Source organism: Acipenser ruthenus, chromosome 4 (genome assembly GCF_902713425.1).
Source record: "Acipenser ruthenus chromosome 4, fAciRut3.2 maternal haplotype, whole genome shotgun sequence".
Taxonomy (NCBI): Eukaryota; Metazoa; Chordata; class Actinopteri; order Acipenseriformes; family Acipenseridae; genus Acipenser; species Acipenser ruthenus.
The window spans coordinates 15,503,671-15,520,540 of NC_081192.1; the positions used below are offsets into that span (position 1 = coordinate 15,503,671).

The 16,870-nt window shown below is 41.4% G+C and overlaps 1 protein-coding gene across 3 annotated transcripts in view; it reads left to right on the forward strand.

Moving 5' to 3' along the window:
• Window positions 1-220: 220 nt before the first annotated feature.
• The window catches only part of LOC117399617 (CDK5 and ABL1 enzyme substrate 1-like), a 46,814-nt gene continuing 30,164 nt past the window's right edge, over window positions 221-16,870 (forward strand). For all 3 annotated transcript variants that reach the window (XM_033998906.3, XM_059022071.1, XM_033998909.3), the window contains exon 1: window positions 221-919. In XM_033998906.3, the coding sequence (XP_033854797.1) occupies window positions 360-919 (560 nt within the window). In that variant the 5' untranslated portion in view covers window positions 221-359. The remainder of the gene's footprint in view (window positions 920-16,870) is intronic.

Sequence of the window (16,870 nt, forward strand, 5' to 3'; positions counted from 1 at the left end):
TGCAAGGGTTTAACATGTGGATACAACATTCAAGCAATAGTTACATAACTTTCACAAGGAGCTTCTGCACTGCCCTACCCCCCTCTGTAACGGTTTAAAGACCAGGTGGCAGTGAAAAAAAGTCCACCCTCTTCCTACATATATTATTCTAATTGGCTGTGGGATGTGTTTTTTGCAACAATGTTTTAATCGCCCACGTGATTCCACACGCTCTCCTCACCTCCTTTCCCTGACACATTCACACACACTCGCTCCCACTGTTATTGTGAGAGCGCTTCATAGCGTCCGCAGGCAGGCGGTGCACATATAAACACTAACAACACATTCCCATTGAAAAATCTACTGCGTTAGTGCAGACCATGGCGGCTGCCACCAGCAGCAGCCCAACCACATTGCAGATAAAGCATTCCAGCATCGAGCACGCGAGAAAACGCATAGACCCCAGGAGGAGACAGGCAGCCCTTTCTTTTCTTACCAATATCTCTTTAGACGGCCGGCCGGTGCAGGATGACAATCAGGGCGAGAATTCGGATGGGGCCATTGAAGCGAGGACTAGACAGAGCCTGGTTTCTGCAGAAAGGGGGATCTACCCTGCTGCCGCAACATCAGCGGCCCAAGCGTTTTCTGCAGCCAACCACGCTCTGCTGTACAATTCGCGAACTGGCTTCGGGATGAGCCCGCTTGCAGCACCAATGTGTGCCGACCAGGAAAGAGATGTTTTTGCCAGCGGAGTGCACGGTGCTGGGCAGCCTGTGTTCAGCTCTCCCTACCCTGCAGTAGCAGCAGTGTCGAGAGGGAGGCTCCAGTCATTCACTCAGGGAATCCTACCTGCCACTTTCTCCAGGCAAGCATCTCAGAACTACTGCTGTCTGGAACCAGGGCAGATTAGCAACACTGCGTTTGAGCTCCAGAGGTCCAGGTAAGCTTTTCTTAATTACAGTCCGGTATAATGACATGTACTGTTTTGCATGTGGCAGTTTACTCTTTACTCTAAGGGACGTAGTGCATGTGGCAATTTAGTCAATCTAGTAACTTACTGATGACAGGATTGTTAATATTAATAATAAACCAACATGCTCACTTAACTTGACAAAAGTGAACCATACCATAAGAATTTTGTTATCACAGTGCTTGTAAATCAGGTATATACATACAGTATGTCCCCAGTCATTTACAATAGCAATTGTTTACATATTTGCTTTTTTACGTGCGTGTTTTATAACCTTTCTGACTAAAGTGTAGCAAGGTCTGATATTGCAAATTTAACTGGCGCCAATTGAATTTCTAAAGGAAAACAATGTTAATACAGATGTCAGTTATGTACGCCATAATATAAAGTGTGTGACTTGCAATGGTGATATTACCTTCTTGGACTGTTTTTTATTATGCTGGACTATACTTAAATTGTCCAAGTACTGTCAGTGTCGTGAGCTGGACAGCGTAGACAATTACTTCAACATAATTAGCATTGCCTGTTAAAATATAGTTGGGTGCTGAGAAGAATCACGGCAGTTCCCTGTGTGTGAACTTACAACAGTGAGTTAAATATTTTGCCACATATATACATAATTTTAAACAACGGCTCTGCAGTACAGGCAGCCAGTGTGCATGCTTTGTTGTTTGCAGAGTACTGAGTGATGTAATTCAAGCTGCCCTGTTTATAGCAGGTAACTGATGATGATTACTTGTATTATAATTAGTTTCATCTTTTTTTGCTTTGCAAGAACAATGTGTTGATATGTTAACACAATTGTGTGTATCTTGTCACATACACCGATTACGATTACGTGAAGTTCCACTGTTAATAAATGACAAACACGTCGTAATTTACTTATGGTTGAATGGAGTTGTTTCTTCATCAGCCGTTTTAAAGTGTTTGTAAATTTAAAATCAGTAAATATCCAAATATGTTTATCTGCTACAGTATGTAATATCTGTGCAGAAGCAGCTTAGCCTTATACACCAAACCACAGTATGAATCTGTCAGTGTTCTATGGTAAAGTAATGTATGTAACCAGGCCTGTATTTAAGTCATGCACTGTAAATTCTGCCAATTAATAAATCCATTATGTGCAGGCAATGTGTTTACTGCTTTGAATCCATTACATTTCAGATTATTTTGGACGTAGAGTACCTGGACTTTGTCTTGAAATAGTGGTTGTAATTTCAAACTAACCTGACATGGCAGCAGGCTCTAGTTAATAACCGCATGCCTGTTTTTATTGGATAGCAACTGCTGTATTTAGAAGTCTGGGAGGAAAACAATCAGTAAAGGTTGTAATCTAAATTATAAACCTGCTTGGAAAAAATACTGCTCTCTGATTGGTTAGCTGTGTTTTATCAGTCATACATTAATCCCACACAACCTTTCAACGGACACATCACCTTTGACAGAAATTCCTCTGCCACGTTTTCTAAGTCTATAAGTCTATAAGTAACCACTAAATTAAAAAAAAATTCAGAATCAAATTAATGGAGAAACTGTTGAAGAATGGTATGAAGATTAATTTTCTGAACCAGACAAAGTACCAGTAATTCTAATTTTTTAAAAAAGAAAAATGGCACAGTGAAATAACGGAACCAGAACTGAATCAACTAGAATTTGACCGAAACAAAGAAAAACACAGTGCGCACTCTGTTGAGCTGAAAGACCTCTAAACAGGCAACTGTTCTCTGCAGTCTGCCGCCCGACAGAGTGGACTGCATGGGCCTGGAGTCCGAGCACACTCCTAGATAGGAGGCTGTCTGAGAAGGTGTGAGCTGGCTCTTAGCATGATTCACTGTAAGATCCAACCGTTGAAGGTGGCCGGTGACAAGTTCCGTTTGAGCATCTGCCTGAGCTGGAGACTGGGCACAAATGAGTCCAAATAGTACTCTGATGCCTTTGAGTCTAAATGGGGCCAGTATAGCTTCCATGCACTTTGAAAAGACCCTTAGAGCTAGAGAAAGGCCAAACTGCAAGACCTGGAACTGGTACGCTGTTCCCTGAAAGGCGAACCGCAGGTACTTCCTGTGCGCTGGTTTTATGGGGATGTGGAAATAGGCGCTTTTGAGGTCCACAGTGGTGAACCAGTCGCCTGGCCTGATTGACTGCAACAGCTGTTGCATCGTCAACATTTTGAACCTCCTTCGGCTCAGATACAGGTTGACCTGTCTGAGGTTGAGGATTGGTCTGAGGCCACCATCCCACTTGGGCACCAGGAGGTACCTGAAATAGAAACCTTCCTCCCACTGAAGGGGGTGTACCATACAAATAGGCCGCTTTTGCAGCAGAGCTTCTAACTCCTGAGACACCACTGTGGCGCCTTGCGGGTCTGTGACTGATGTTGGAGTCACACCCCGAAAGGGAGGGGGGCCATGCTTTAACTCCAGAGAGTAGCCAGTTTGAATGGTTGTAAGCACCCAGCTGTCTGTGGTGCACTGACGCCAATACTCCAGATAGCTCCCCGAGATGCCTCTGCGCTGGGTGGCAGAACTTATTATAGCCTCCGTGGCGAACAGCCTCGGGCTGGTTCTGAATACCACCGCTGGCAGCAGGCACAGCCGGCTCTGCCTGTCCCTGAGGCTGCTTGGGCCTGGGGTGGCAGTTTGCCAGGGTTTGCGCACTGGGGGTGGTCGCTTTTTTGGAAGAAAACGCACCAGCTCCCTCGTGAAATCCCATGCACGGTGAGAGCGCTGCAGCATCTCATCCGGTGTAATAGGGGCATCCAACAACGGCATGTTGTCCCCATCAGGCACACGTGCCTGGGAAAGCCAAAGCTGCTGCTACCAGTGCAGCCAGGTATCAGTTTAGACAGACGGAGCAGGTTCTTATTCATCAGACGCAACTCATCCAGTTGTTGTGCTGATGGCCTGTGGTTGTCAGAGTGGGACCTCAGCAAATGTGACTGGTAGGCTACCAGAATACTGTTAAAGTTGCCCAGCCGTGCGGCGAACACACTGGCCGAATAGACACGCTTTAAGGATCACCTCAGAGGCCCAACACTGCTTGTTTGGGCAGATAGCGTCCTTGGACAGGAGCGCTAAATTAGGCGCCTGTACCAATGCAGCAATAGAAGCCTCCACTGGCCGAAACTGGCCAGGCCCAGATTATCTGCATCGTACACCCTATATAAGGTGTCCATAGACCGGGAAACAGCAGGAGCTGTAACCAGGTTAACCCAGGACGACTGGATCTCAAAGTGAAAATCCGGGTGCACTGGGGGGGACACGGGACAGGTGGCAGGCTCGTCCTCGACGATCGACTGCCTTGCTTCACCCCTTCTGTATAGCAGGGCACCTGCAAGACTGCAGTGACCCTCTTGATCAATGGCAGAATCTCTGCCGACAGGGAGAGCTTAACCACTGTCTGACTCCTTGTCCTCAGATGGGAACGCCAGCTCCTGTTTTCACACCTCCTCCGAGGCGGCGATGGAGAACCTGTCATCCGCACCCTGGGACCCCAAAGGGAGAGGCAGGGCAGGCGGTGCCGAACGTTCATGCAGCAACTCTGCAAGGACAGTTCCTTGAAAGGAAAAATGGCGCCGAGATCTGTGCGTCACAGAGGCTTGGCTGAGCAGCTTTGTTATATCTTGTTCAGGTTTTGGGTCTTTAGGAGGTAAATACCCATTCAGTACTGGTTACATTTCATACTTGAAAGGGAACACACTTTCCCTCACTTAACACCAGCAGAACTGGGTAAGCTAAATAAATTTCCGCAAGGCACAAAGCGAGCATTCTCAAACGGACACCGCTGCTTTCAGCTTTCACCTTTCACCAGCAGCTCCCCTTCTGGCAATTTTCAAGTGAACATTTACTCCAAAAATCACTGAGCTATAATTAAAGTGAATTCAAGTGTTATTAGATTTATTTAAGTAATTTACTAAATTTAAATATATATGGCCATTTAATGAAATAGTAACACTGGACAGCAGTGTGGAGTAGTGGTTAGGGCTCTGGACTCTTGACCGGAGGGTTGTGGGTTCAATCCCTAGTGGGGGACACTGCTGTTGTACCCTTGAGCAAGGTACTTTACCTAGATTGCTCCAGTAAAAACCCAACTGTATAAATGGGTAATTGTATGTAAAAAAAAAATTATGTGATATCTGTATAATGTGAAATAATGTATAATGTGATATCTTGTAACAATTGTAAGTCGCCCTGGATAAGGGTGTCTGCTAAGAAATAAATAATAATTGATATACAGAAATGATTGACCTAATACACATTTTAATCAATATTTTTTATATTTATGAATAAACTGATTATTTATCAACAATGGTAATCCTAGTGCCATATTTAATAAAGAAAACAAAACTAAAAACAAAAGTTTTCTACACAAGTGGCAAGCGCTAGTCTCAGTAAAAGGAAGTCCTGTTCCAGGAACCTACTATCTACGTTCCAGGAGCCTGTGTAGCTGTGGCATTGCAGTCACCTCGAGCTGTGGCGCAGACACTTTGAGCGGTGCGCAGGCTAACCGGGTACGCCCCCCAGCCAAGCGGGGCCTCCCAATCGATTCGGCCCCGGGCGAGCCTACCTGCTCAATTAGTTGCTTAGCAACATGTCTCCTGTTGCATGTCCCAGCTGCTTCCGAAAGGCACACATGCACTCAAGAACCAGCAACAGGGTACTCCCCGTCACAATCTGTAACGGATGTGCTGTTACGTGTGGGTATCCGCTGAGATGGGAGAGACACAGAGGGTTTGTATTTGAAACGCTACAAGGGGTTGCAGTGTTTGTGGCTGCCACTAGGGTACTAGCAATAATAGCACTAGTGTGGGAGGATATATACACACAGGCACATGGATATATAAAACAGTACAAAAAACAAACACTGTAGAAAACAAAGCTAGAAAATAAAAGGTGTCCAAGCTTGGGCCAAGTGGTGTTATCATTAAAAAGGATGTCCCGCTTCAGGAACCTTCTCCCTGCACAAACTAAATAAAAATTTTGTGGGATTAAAATTCCCCCTGAATTAATCCCTATGATAAACCTAAGATCCTGTTTAAACACACAGTGATCATTGGAAGCTCACCCTGGTTCCACACGCAGTCATGAGGGTGCTCTTCCTTCACCTACAGACTGCAGACAAAGCACCAAACAAAAGAACAGCACGCACAAAGAAGAACCAAGAAACTGGTTTTTCAGCCTGTTTTTAAAGGCAGGTGACCAGGGTTAATTGTCAATTCTTCAATTGCCACGTGGCCACCTGCTGCACATTCATTTCAATTAGGCAGAAAGGGAGGGGGGAGTCTCACCTCGCAGCCCTGCCATCCAGCGCATAATTACATACATTTGATTGAAATCATTGATTGAAATCCTGAAATCACATAAAAACTGCAGAAAACAGCAGAAAACTGTTTCATGTTATGACAACGTTCAAAGTTGGGTTAAGACAGCGAGTTTTGGACTATTGGAAGACACTTTTAATATTCAGGACCATTGTGCCATGAATTGAAAAACCTGATTCATCTTCACAGTCACAGTGATATAGCGCAGCCTGCTTCATCATTGTCTTGCATATGCATTTCTATTTAGCGTTTGGAAGAACTGATGCCAAGTTCCCCCTTTGTGCTGCAGTGGTGTGCAGTAGTAGATGAGGTAATGGCTTTCAGCCAGGGTATTTGCAGGCTTGGCAGTTTTCTCTGCCTGAAAATGGATGGTGCAGACATAATCCACACTGAAACAAGGCTGATTGTTGACCTAAACTAGATTATTTGTTTATTTTAGCTGACGCCTTTATCCAAGGCGATTTACAGAGACTAGGGTGTGTGAACTACACATCAGCTGCAGAGTCACTTACAATTACGTCTCACCCGAAAGACTGAGCACGAGGAGGTTAAGTGACTTGCTCAGGGTCACACAATGAGTCAGTGGCTGAGGTGGGATTTGAACCGGGGACCTCCTGGTTACAAGCCCTTTTCTTTAACCACTGGACCACACAGCCTCCTATGAAGGCAGACTGACACCCGGCAAAACTAAATGAAGTCCTGTGTCTATCGGACAACTACAGAGGCATATATACTGCACACGATTACCTTGCCTGCAGTTTAAGAATGAGGAGGAGATTCTTATGCGCGAGGGTGTGGAACTGTTTTGGCAGAGGGCAGTAACTCTGGGAACCAAATCTTGACTGCACATACCCATTTGCCTCTTTAATGTTTCTCATAAAGTTACGTAAGATATGTTCTTGGAATGTTCATTATAAGGATAGTTTGCATACTGTAAATGTTCCCTGAATGTCAATCTTGACTCTTAAAGCACACTCCCTGTCCCTGAGTCAGAGATATGTGAAGTTTAGTACTGTTGTGACAAACTGAGATCCCAGTGATAGTTCTGTGTACTGTATATATTTACCCTTTTCCACTGGTACATTCGAGTCATGAGGGCCTGTACGGGTGGTTTTCCACTTGCTATTTGTCCAGCTGAGCAAGAACCAAACCGTGAAACCAGGGACGGGGTTAATGATTTTCAGTCAGTACAATCGAGGAAGATGAACAACGTGGCGGGCAGCGAGTTGGATGAGAGAGAACAGCTCTCGGTCGCTGAGGGAGTACAGTCATTGTATTCAGTAATAGATACAGAACGAAACTAAGAAAAATACAACCATAATCTCTGGAGCCGCCATTCTCAACTCAAAAACAGCACCTCTTAATACTGCATTATCTAAGTGCGACTTGACACGTTCATTGCGTGTGACGTTAGTTGCACAGCTTTGGCTCTGCAGTGGAAAAATAACTAGGCTCCTCCTAAGCCACACTGACCTAAGTGAGTGTGCTAGCCCAGCCCTAAGTGGTACCTTCTGAACAGGTTAAGGCTGGAAATGTGTAGGGTGTTCTCTCTTTGCCAGTAACAATGGTATGAAATGATACTGTTGAAGGACTCTTAGCTGATTTCAGTCTCCCTGGTCTGTGGTTCGGAGCACTACACTACCGCCACAAATTGAACATTCTTGTTTGTGGAGTTTTATATTTGTTATTCGGGGTGCTGAATTAATCATGTATTTTTCTCTGGACTGTAAATAAAATGATTGTCATTAACAGGTTAACTTTCCCAGGCTTCTTTTTTTAAGTATGTTTCTTTGCAAAGAATGTACTATACATATTGCGTGTGGCTTTGCTGTTCTTTGGGCCTTCACATCAGTTCACATTCTCATGTAATGCATGTGTGACTACAGTATTTTGTACAAGTCTGTAAGTACATATCAACATACTACCTAGAATCAGCTCTCCTGTTTATACCATTATAATTAGGACTTCTGTTTTTTGGTTTTTATTCATTTCATTTTTCGGTGCATATTTTTTTAGCTATTTTTGAGTTTTATGTAAATCTTTTTTTTTTTTTTTCGGGACTTTTGCTTTTTATATACCGTATGAAATTATTGTTTTCGGTTACTTTCCAACTTGGACGTTTTTTTCTGTCAAAATACAGTAGTAACTCGACAGTACTTGCACACTTGTACTTTTCCTTTGCTGTCTTCCACAACGAAATCCCTATGGTTACGGGCACATTCTTCTAGGGCTTTTGTGTGTAGGCATTTTTTTACATTTCGCTACAATTTGCAATTCTGTTTTAAATCCTCCGCCTCTTTAAATGTAAATCTCGCAAGCAGGGTCTCCAAAAGAAATGTAGGAATGTGCTGTCACTCAGTAGTTGGGGCGGGTTTAAAGTATTCAGAATGAATCAATGATAAATACAAGTCAGGAAGGAGGGACATTGCCCAGCTGCACTGGGAAAGGTATTTATTTTTTGTATTAGTCTTTATTTTAATGGGATAGGGGAGGTCAACGTGAATTGAGTAACCATTCCCACTGTTTTCCGGTGTTTATTGGCTGTACAACAATTTCATTTTCGTTATTGTTTTTTATCGGTTAAGATGTTTATTTTGTAGAAAGCCGTTATAATTACTGTAATCTGGTGCCTTGTGTCTGTTTAAACACATGTATTGTAGGTACCATGCTAATTTTGGATGGGCTTTAGTGCTGGGAAAAAATGGTGACCATTTTGTGATCAAGCAGTCAGTCTGTGACAGTGAAATAATGAGCGGGACATCCCATTTTCACCATACTATACCTAATCAGCATCCAAAAGAAAAAAAAAACAGTGTTAAAAGGCAATAGAAGTAGGACAGAAATATTGAAAAGCAAGTTGGGCCTTTGCAGAAAGTCACATCCCTTTTTGTTTTGCTTTTGTCCTCTGAACAGTAAAAATAGACCTTGGTTTCCTCGGCCCACGCATCACCTCTGCTTTGAACCCCAGCAGGGTTCTGCTGAGCTGCTTTACTCCACTGCAAAGCTGTCCAGCAGTGACTTTTGGATTGCCTAGCTGTGTTTCATGTTGGTACAGTGCAAGTTATTTTATGTAGGTCAGACCTTGCGGTCAGAACTGTGGCATGCAGAAACAGTCCTGCTTTGTACTGTGCTTCAGAAACCACTGGCTCTTTTTTTAAAGAGCAAAAAGGAGTTCAACAGGTATTGCTTGCAGCTCCACCCTGCCAAAGGGTGCTGTCAGCATTTTCTTTTTGACTTGGGCTAGCACACAGAAAATTCCCACAAAAACAAACCTGAAAACCAATGAACTTGGATCCCATTAAGCCAACATGTTTTAGTTTGAAACTTGCAAACCTGTGCCAGCTTACTGTACATTTCTAGAGGCTTGCTTTCTGGAGCAGAAGAAGGTGCCATGACCAGTGTTGCAGCCAGCAGACTGACAAAGAGTAAGCTGGCTTCCTGTGAACTGAAACCAGCAACACACTTCATACAAGCTCTTTAGTAGCTTTTTTTTATGAGCCTTGTCACATATAGTTCTGTACTGCTATGTGAGTGTACCTATACTGTATGTATAAATCAGGGAAATTAAACTTCGTAAATATAGGTATCCTGTCTATGAGTTTGATCTAAATTTCTTTGTATCAGATAATTGGCTTGTATCAGACAATATTAAGATTTTTTTCAACATTCGAGCAAGGTAGCCTCCAAAACATGTATTTGTTTATTTGTTTATTTATTTATTTATTTAACCAAGAAGTTTACCCATTGAGACCAAGGCCTCATTTACAAGTGGTCCTGTTAAATAATAAAAGACAATTGCAATGTACAAAAAACAATTACAATGTACAAACAACATATACAAATGTGTGGTTCAGACTTAATCAGCAGCATACAGAGATCTAAGAGTAGTAGAAATCTGTTAATGTGGACTGAGGGAGAAGCAATTCCCTAATACAGTCTTTAAAACCAGAGATGGAAAGATTATCAAATTCCATCTTCATGCTAACAGCACGTCTTCGGGAGTTGACGTGCAAAAGATAATTCTCCAATACATTTTCGAACCCTTGAATCAGTCAAAATAACAGAATCCTGAGAGTGTAAATTATGGCCAATGCTTGTCCTTTCTATCAGAGCAATCAAATAAGGAGATACCAGACCTTTGAAAACCTTAAACACAAAATGAAAAAGCTTTTGGTTCATAGGTGAGAGACAGCCTAATTTTATGTACATATGACAATGATGTGTCAAAGGGGAACACAGCTGTGGTAGAGGCAGGGGTTCGATAAGTGTATTTGTGTTTTTGTTTGGGACAGGGGAGGGAGCTTGGAGAGCACTCTAGAGAAGACTAAGCTAATATGCAGTGTGAAAGGCAGGTGGTAAACCAAGTTACACATATAATCACTGTCTCTCCCTGCTGTGGTGACCAAAAACAGCCCTGCTTGTAAAATACCCCCCCCCCCCCCAAAAAAAAAAGACATGGTGCCCTTCAGTGTTGCTAACATATTGCCAAATATTCAGTATGGAGCCTAGTTATGAGCTTCTACTGCCCGTACTGTATTTCTGGCTGTGTTGGGCAGGCTTATAATGCTGGAGTTGCATGCCTGTGGATGTAAATCCCTATCCTTATTTACCAATAAAATAAATAAATAGGTGAAACATGTAGGTTGTTACTGTAGTTAGATTTATTTTATACCAAATATATTAAATTATCCGCCTCCATCAACACTAACTTGTATTAAACTGACTCTTACTTGCGTTAGCTCCTTATTTAATAATATTTTTCAGGGCCTGGCAATAACACTTAGAAAAGCAAGCCAGAGCAACATTCCAGGTTGGTTAGAATCGCACACATTCTTCCATTGTGTTAAGAATAGATTTCATTCAGTGACTGCTTGTGTACGCGCCGATAGCTTAATGATGGTAGCATTGAGTGTATCAGTAGCAATCATGTGACTTTTTTTGTTTACGTACGAATTAAACTATACATTCGTGGTGGTGCGTGATATACTAAAATTGATTAACTGTGTTGTCACATTTATATTACCTAGATATATCTTACTCACCGTAGAGCTGGACCTCTGTCAAATAAAGCAAAATAATTCCCAGAGGCTAGGGCTACCATTCACAAATAATTAGATAATCGTCCTATGATACAAAATGCTGCTTCCCTAGATGTTTAACAGGAGATAACAACTAGTAAACGCAGTTATACACAGGCAACATTAAGAACACAAAGAGTTGAACAAAAGAGTAACAGTGTTCACACTGAATATAACAATGGGCTGCTGTTTTAAAAAATAAAACCATTTGATGTTCATTCTTTTTTGGAGGGAAATACAAATTTGAGTCAAAAAGAGTACTGGTTAAGGCCTAGTAAGAGTAGATGGGCCACACATTTATGTTACCACTACTTTAGTCAAACATGTCCTTCCCTGTATCCAGTACACAAAATAATTGCTTCAGCTTGACCAGAGAGTCACTTTTTTATTGACTAGAGAGCGTGTGATGTTTCACTGCTGACCAGTATCCACAGTTCAGTCTAGGAAGTTTTCATGCATGGAACACTGACCTTTTTGTTGCAGACTATTTGCTCAATTTATGGTCTGGAAAATGAGAACATAGGATCATTTTTTCCATGGCTCCCATTAGGGACACGAATAAATTCTTAAGAAATATGAACAGCGCTGTGGTGAGAAACAACATACATCAATACTGCTGTTTCAGCTAGCCAGTTGCCAAGAGTTTCCATGTGCAAAAGGATGTTTCCTTTCGTCTTATGTCAGTAAAAGGAAATGCCACCTCCCTAAATAACCCTTTATAAAAGTTTAAGTAGAAAAAGTATTATGCCTAAAGAAAGTCAGCAGTGTTAAAGTGTGCACTGTGTTACATGAGAATATCTGAATAGTACTTCAGTTTCAAATTAATTCATTAACATAAGCAATACTTGTACCAAAGCCATAAATTGAAGGCTATATCAACTGTGTTGCCCTCAATATAAATACAGTTGTGAATGGCCAAGGGCCAGAGGGGGTGAGGCAGAGAACAAACTCAAGTCCAATACAGTATTTTGAGAATTACAATAATAAACAATGATGTACAATACTGGCAACGTGAAGGCAGGTGGTGGTGTGCTAATCCAAACAAATAAAATAATAAACCAGTCGTGTTCCGAAACAATCCTGTGCTGTAGGAAGATCCCTGTGCTTCCCGGCATGGTCTGTTTGTAAAGGAAACAAGAAGATGTGAAAACAGCACCCATCTCGCCCCTCACTGTAGTAGTTCTGTCTCTGGCTTCTCGCCCCAAAAACTGAAAGTGGCGAGACAGCACACTCCCTTTTGTATGCCCCTGCATTCCGCCGAACACCAAACGACCTTGCTATCAGGTGTTCCTAATACTGGCCGAATGGAGTAGCGGAGACCCGCGCAATCATGCTGTTTTCACTCACCAAGATTGAGATAGATATCACCGTCCAGCTCATCCTGGTAATGGAAACCCTCAGCTGGCTCAGCGCCCTCTATTTGCAGGAGGCCGAATTACAGACCGGACCCCCTTCAGCCCATCACAACAGTCTTAAAGAAGGTGCCACTGGCTGTGAATTTTAGTACCTCAAATTATAGAGTAAAACTACTGGGTGCATTTGTAGCAACAGTTCTCAAAACAAATGGGAATAATTGCAAATTTTGCATCTGTAACACTTGCATGTTTACTTCTTTCTAGTTTTTTTTAGATAAACGTGGGCATGAATTTAGTGCCCCTGCCACTGAGATAAGGCAAAAAGATCTGTTCTTGTATGTTTTCTATGGTGCTTTTAAAACTTAAAGTTTCAGTTGTTGCATGTGTGTAAAATTGGAGTCTATCATTGTCCTCGGTAACAAGTCCATATCCACCACACCCTCTGCAAAGAAAGAGAGTCTGTTAATACCATTCATATAAAACATTTTAAGGTGTGGTAAACGTTGATTCTTACAGTTCTGGGGTGTGTGAAGCTGTGTGCAGTCATTATAAATGGATGCTTTTAATTTCTTTAAACATGTATAAACACATACTGTACTTTCACCAGTATACTCCTCTCCAATCCAGTATTAAATCCAGTATTAAAATACAAAACAGCCCAGGACATTAAAAACAGTATGTGGTGTGTTATTTAACCAGAATAAACTTTAGGTGGTATACATGTGTACTGTAGTCATCAACAGTTATCTAGCATTAAGTTGTATAATTAATCTAAATTCACTGAGCAGAGCTAAGGGAGGTGGCCAGGGGAGAGTCCTTTGGAAAGGCACTGAGTAATTGATTTTAGGTGTACTGTATGTTTAAAACTAGCCACAGAAATAGGTTCCTGGATGAAAGGAAAGTTTTTTACACTTAACTGTTGGACAAGTAAGAAGACAAATAAAGGGTCCCTTTGTTCGGTTCCAGGAATGAAATCTGAACTGAGAGAGTTTTAGACTGTGTGTAAGATTCACTTGCATTATTGTGTTTAATTGTTTTGTTCGACCTGACTGAAAGGAAAATTGTACAGTATGCTCTGTTGGAGCGAGTGTCTTGTTGCAGCATTTGGTTTTGAAAACCACCATGGAAACTATTCTCTAGAAACATCTGTAAATAAATAAATTACTATTTCAAATAAACAGCACATGTTTGCGTACTACAGCTTCCATTCCCCTGTGCTGAGAGAGTTTCCGACCATCACATTGTTATTTCAGATTAAATTGTGTAGGCTTGTTTGCTTGCTTGAAGCACAAATACCCCCCTGTATGCTGCATTATTAACCATGCTTGAAGTAATTACTCCTATAACCAGAGAGCAGAATATGTAGGAAAACAGCACTTACCATTATTATTGTTTGGCATGTACTGTAGCTGAATAGAAAAGTGTCTACGAGCTCTAGAAATGGCAGTGGTCTTTAATGAAGCATTTTGAGGATCTCACCAGGAATGATTGAAGGAAAATGTTAATGAACTGATTTTCCTTTTAAAGCAAGGCTGAAATCGTGCATAATTAATCTCTCTCATTCCTACACGTAGAACCACAAAAAAAAAAGATGTTGCGTTTTGTGTTTTATGGAGCTGTCAAAGGCATCCAATCAGCATTTGAGTTTGATCAAGTGTAGTGCAGGCCTTAAGGGTTTTAAAGATCAGTCTTATTTTATAAAACATTCATATTTATCTCCTTTTAGTAATTGGTGAGCTGACTGAATAGACTGCGCTGTCAATTAACTACAGGTTGTCTAGAGTTTCTGTGGATGTCTAGTGCTATTTTAAGTAGACTGGAAACCAGTGCAGATTTGAAATAACCCTTTAGGCCCTTGAAACAGTCCCAGAGGAAGACCAGGGGTCGGTTGTTATTATTATTATTATTATGTATTATTATTTATTTATTAGCAGACACCCTGGTCCAGGGCGACTTACAGTCGTAAACAAAAATACATTTCAAGAATCACAGTACAAGTAATAACACAATTAAGAGCAAGACAAAAATACAATGACTTTGGTTCTAGCAAGTACAAGTATATGAGAAAATACGATTCAATAACGGAGCAGATACATCAGGATATAATTAAATACAAAATACTACAGATTAAATAACACTTGTGGCAGATTACAGTACTCTAAAGTACAGGATTAAATGCAGTAAAATAGGGAGCAGATAAGAGCAAGTAAAGAGTATTTAAGGAAGAGTGACCCAAGACTGACTTTGAAAAAGAAATGTGAAGTAGAAACTTCACGTCAGGCAATGGCAAAAGCAATGGAGAGTGCTCTGTCTCACAGTGATGAACAGCTGTGAGGTCGCCTGAAAGCAGCTTATTTTAAAGCAACACCAGTGTGAACGATGATGCAGTAAAATATGTATAGTTTTTTATATGCAAATGTACCTTTTTTTTTTTTTTTTTTGCCATTCCCCCCCTAAAATTTGTGAATTCCCCGCCCCCCATTGGCTACAGCATAGGGGGACCCCCCCCCCCCAAAAAAAATAAATAAAAAAAATGATATAAAATGATAGCCCTGCAAAATTGGTTTTTTTCTGATCTTTGTGTTCCAGTGGTTCTGGGCTCTGTTGCTCATTTATTTGGTGGGCCTGGCAGTGTTGAATGGTTATTTTGTTACATGATTTGGATGGAATGAGAAGGCTGTTCAGTGCCAGCACTTTGGATTTTCCAGACAGACTTAAAACAAGCAGAAAGCCAAATAAAAAGCAGATTAAAGAAAAATGTAAATAACTCAGCGTTGGAACAACAGAGCACAGAACCACTCCGAGTGATTGCAAACAGTATACAAAATAAGAGACACGTTAAAGAAATTGAATTTGAAGATGCTTACAGTACTGTACTCTTTGAGCATGTTGTTCACTGAGGAATCCTGGGATTAGCAACAAAAACCTAATTAGTGAAAATAATTACGCTGCACATTCATATTAGTATTCTGTTAAACTATGCACAGTGTGGAGCTTCATTTCATGTAGTTAACCCGAAGCAGTGTGCTCATCATTTTCCTTGTAAAATATTCAGTTGTGCTGCACTGTATTTTCGCTCTGCCTCACTACCGTTACTGTTAATACTGCTGGATTCCATAGCTGAAAAGAGAAAAGGGGCATGTTTCTTCATTTAAAACTCCTATCAAAAATATTATGTTGAACTTTATGATAGAAATCAGTTGAGAACATGTTGTTTACTTAGCCTATTTTAAATACAAGCAAAGGTCACCAGAAACCATTTGAAGTAGACGTAAGAAAGCACGGAAGCAGTAGTTACTGTAAAGCCAATACATTGGAGCCAGGATACAATTCCTAACATTTTGGGCGCATGTAGGTTGGGACAATGGGACAGAATGCAATGAAATAGAGTCAGATACTGACAGGCACATGAGAGCTTCCACTCATACAGTAACTCTGTGACCACATGTTGGTCTGGACAGAATTAACACCTTCTGTCCGGATATGTGCCTAACGAGAGATTGCAGAATGGTGTGGTGGTTTTGTGATGCCAAGTAATATTCACTGAAGTTGAGACCACAATGCTACACGGCTAGCAAGAAACCACTTAGGTTCTCAGGGGGGTTGTAATTTTCTGTATGTATTTTTTTTCCATCAAAAAAATATTAGACTGGAAAGGCACACTTTCACCAGATATGCTTAATACGGCTGATTAAATTCAGAATTTGCATTTCATGTGTGTGGTACAGTGCTTTTCTTATACAGTTCACAGCCTAGCTTTGTAAAGCGCTTTGTGATGGTGGGCCACTATGAAAGGCGCTATATAAAAAAAAATATATATTATTATTATTATTATTATGAAAACACTTTTTAGTACATACTGTACTTGGTGCCAACTACAATAAGTGCATTTTCACACAAACTCATTCATCAGAGGTGTGGAAAGAGAACTATCCAGCACTGGTGTTTGGGTTAGGAAGCAGGTTATGTGTTATGTACTGTATGGGCTTTGCCCCTAAGCCAGCTATGTGACATAGACAGCTTTCCCTTTCAGCAACTTCTTCAGCCAGGATTTCATTTGACACAGTTTGCTTTCCTGTGATAAAGCACTGGCTGCTGAACTAGCACAAATGCTCTTAACCCTTGCGGTGCATGGATCCAGCCAACACTGTATGGAGGTTGTCGAGTC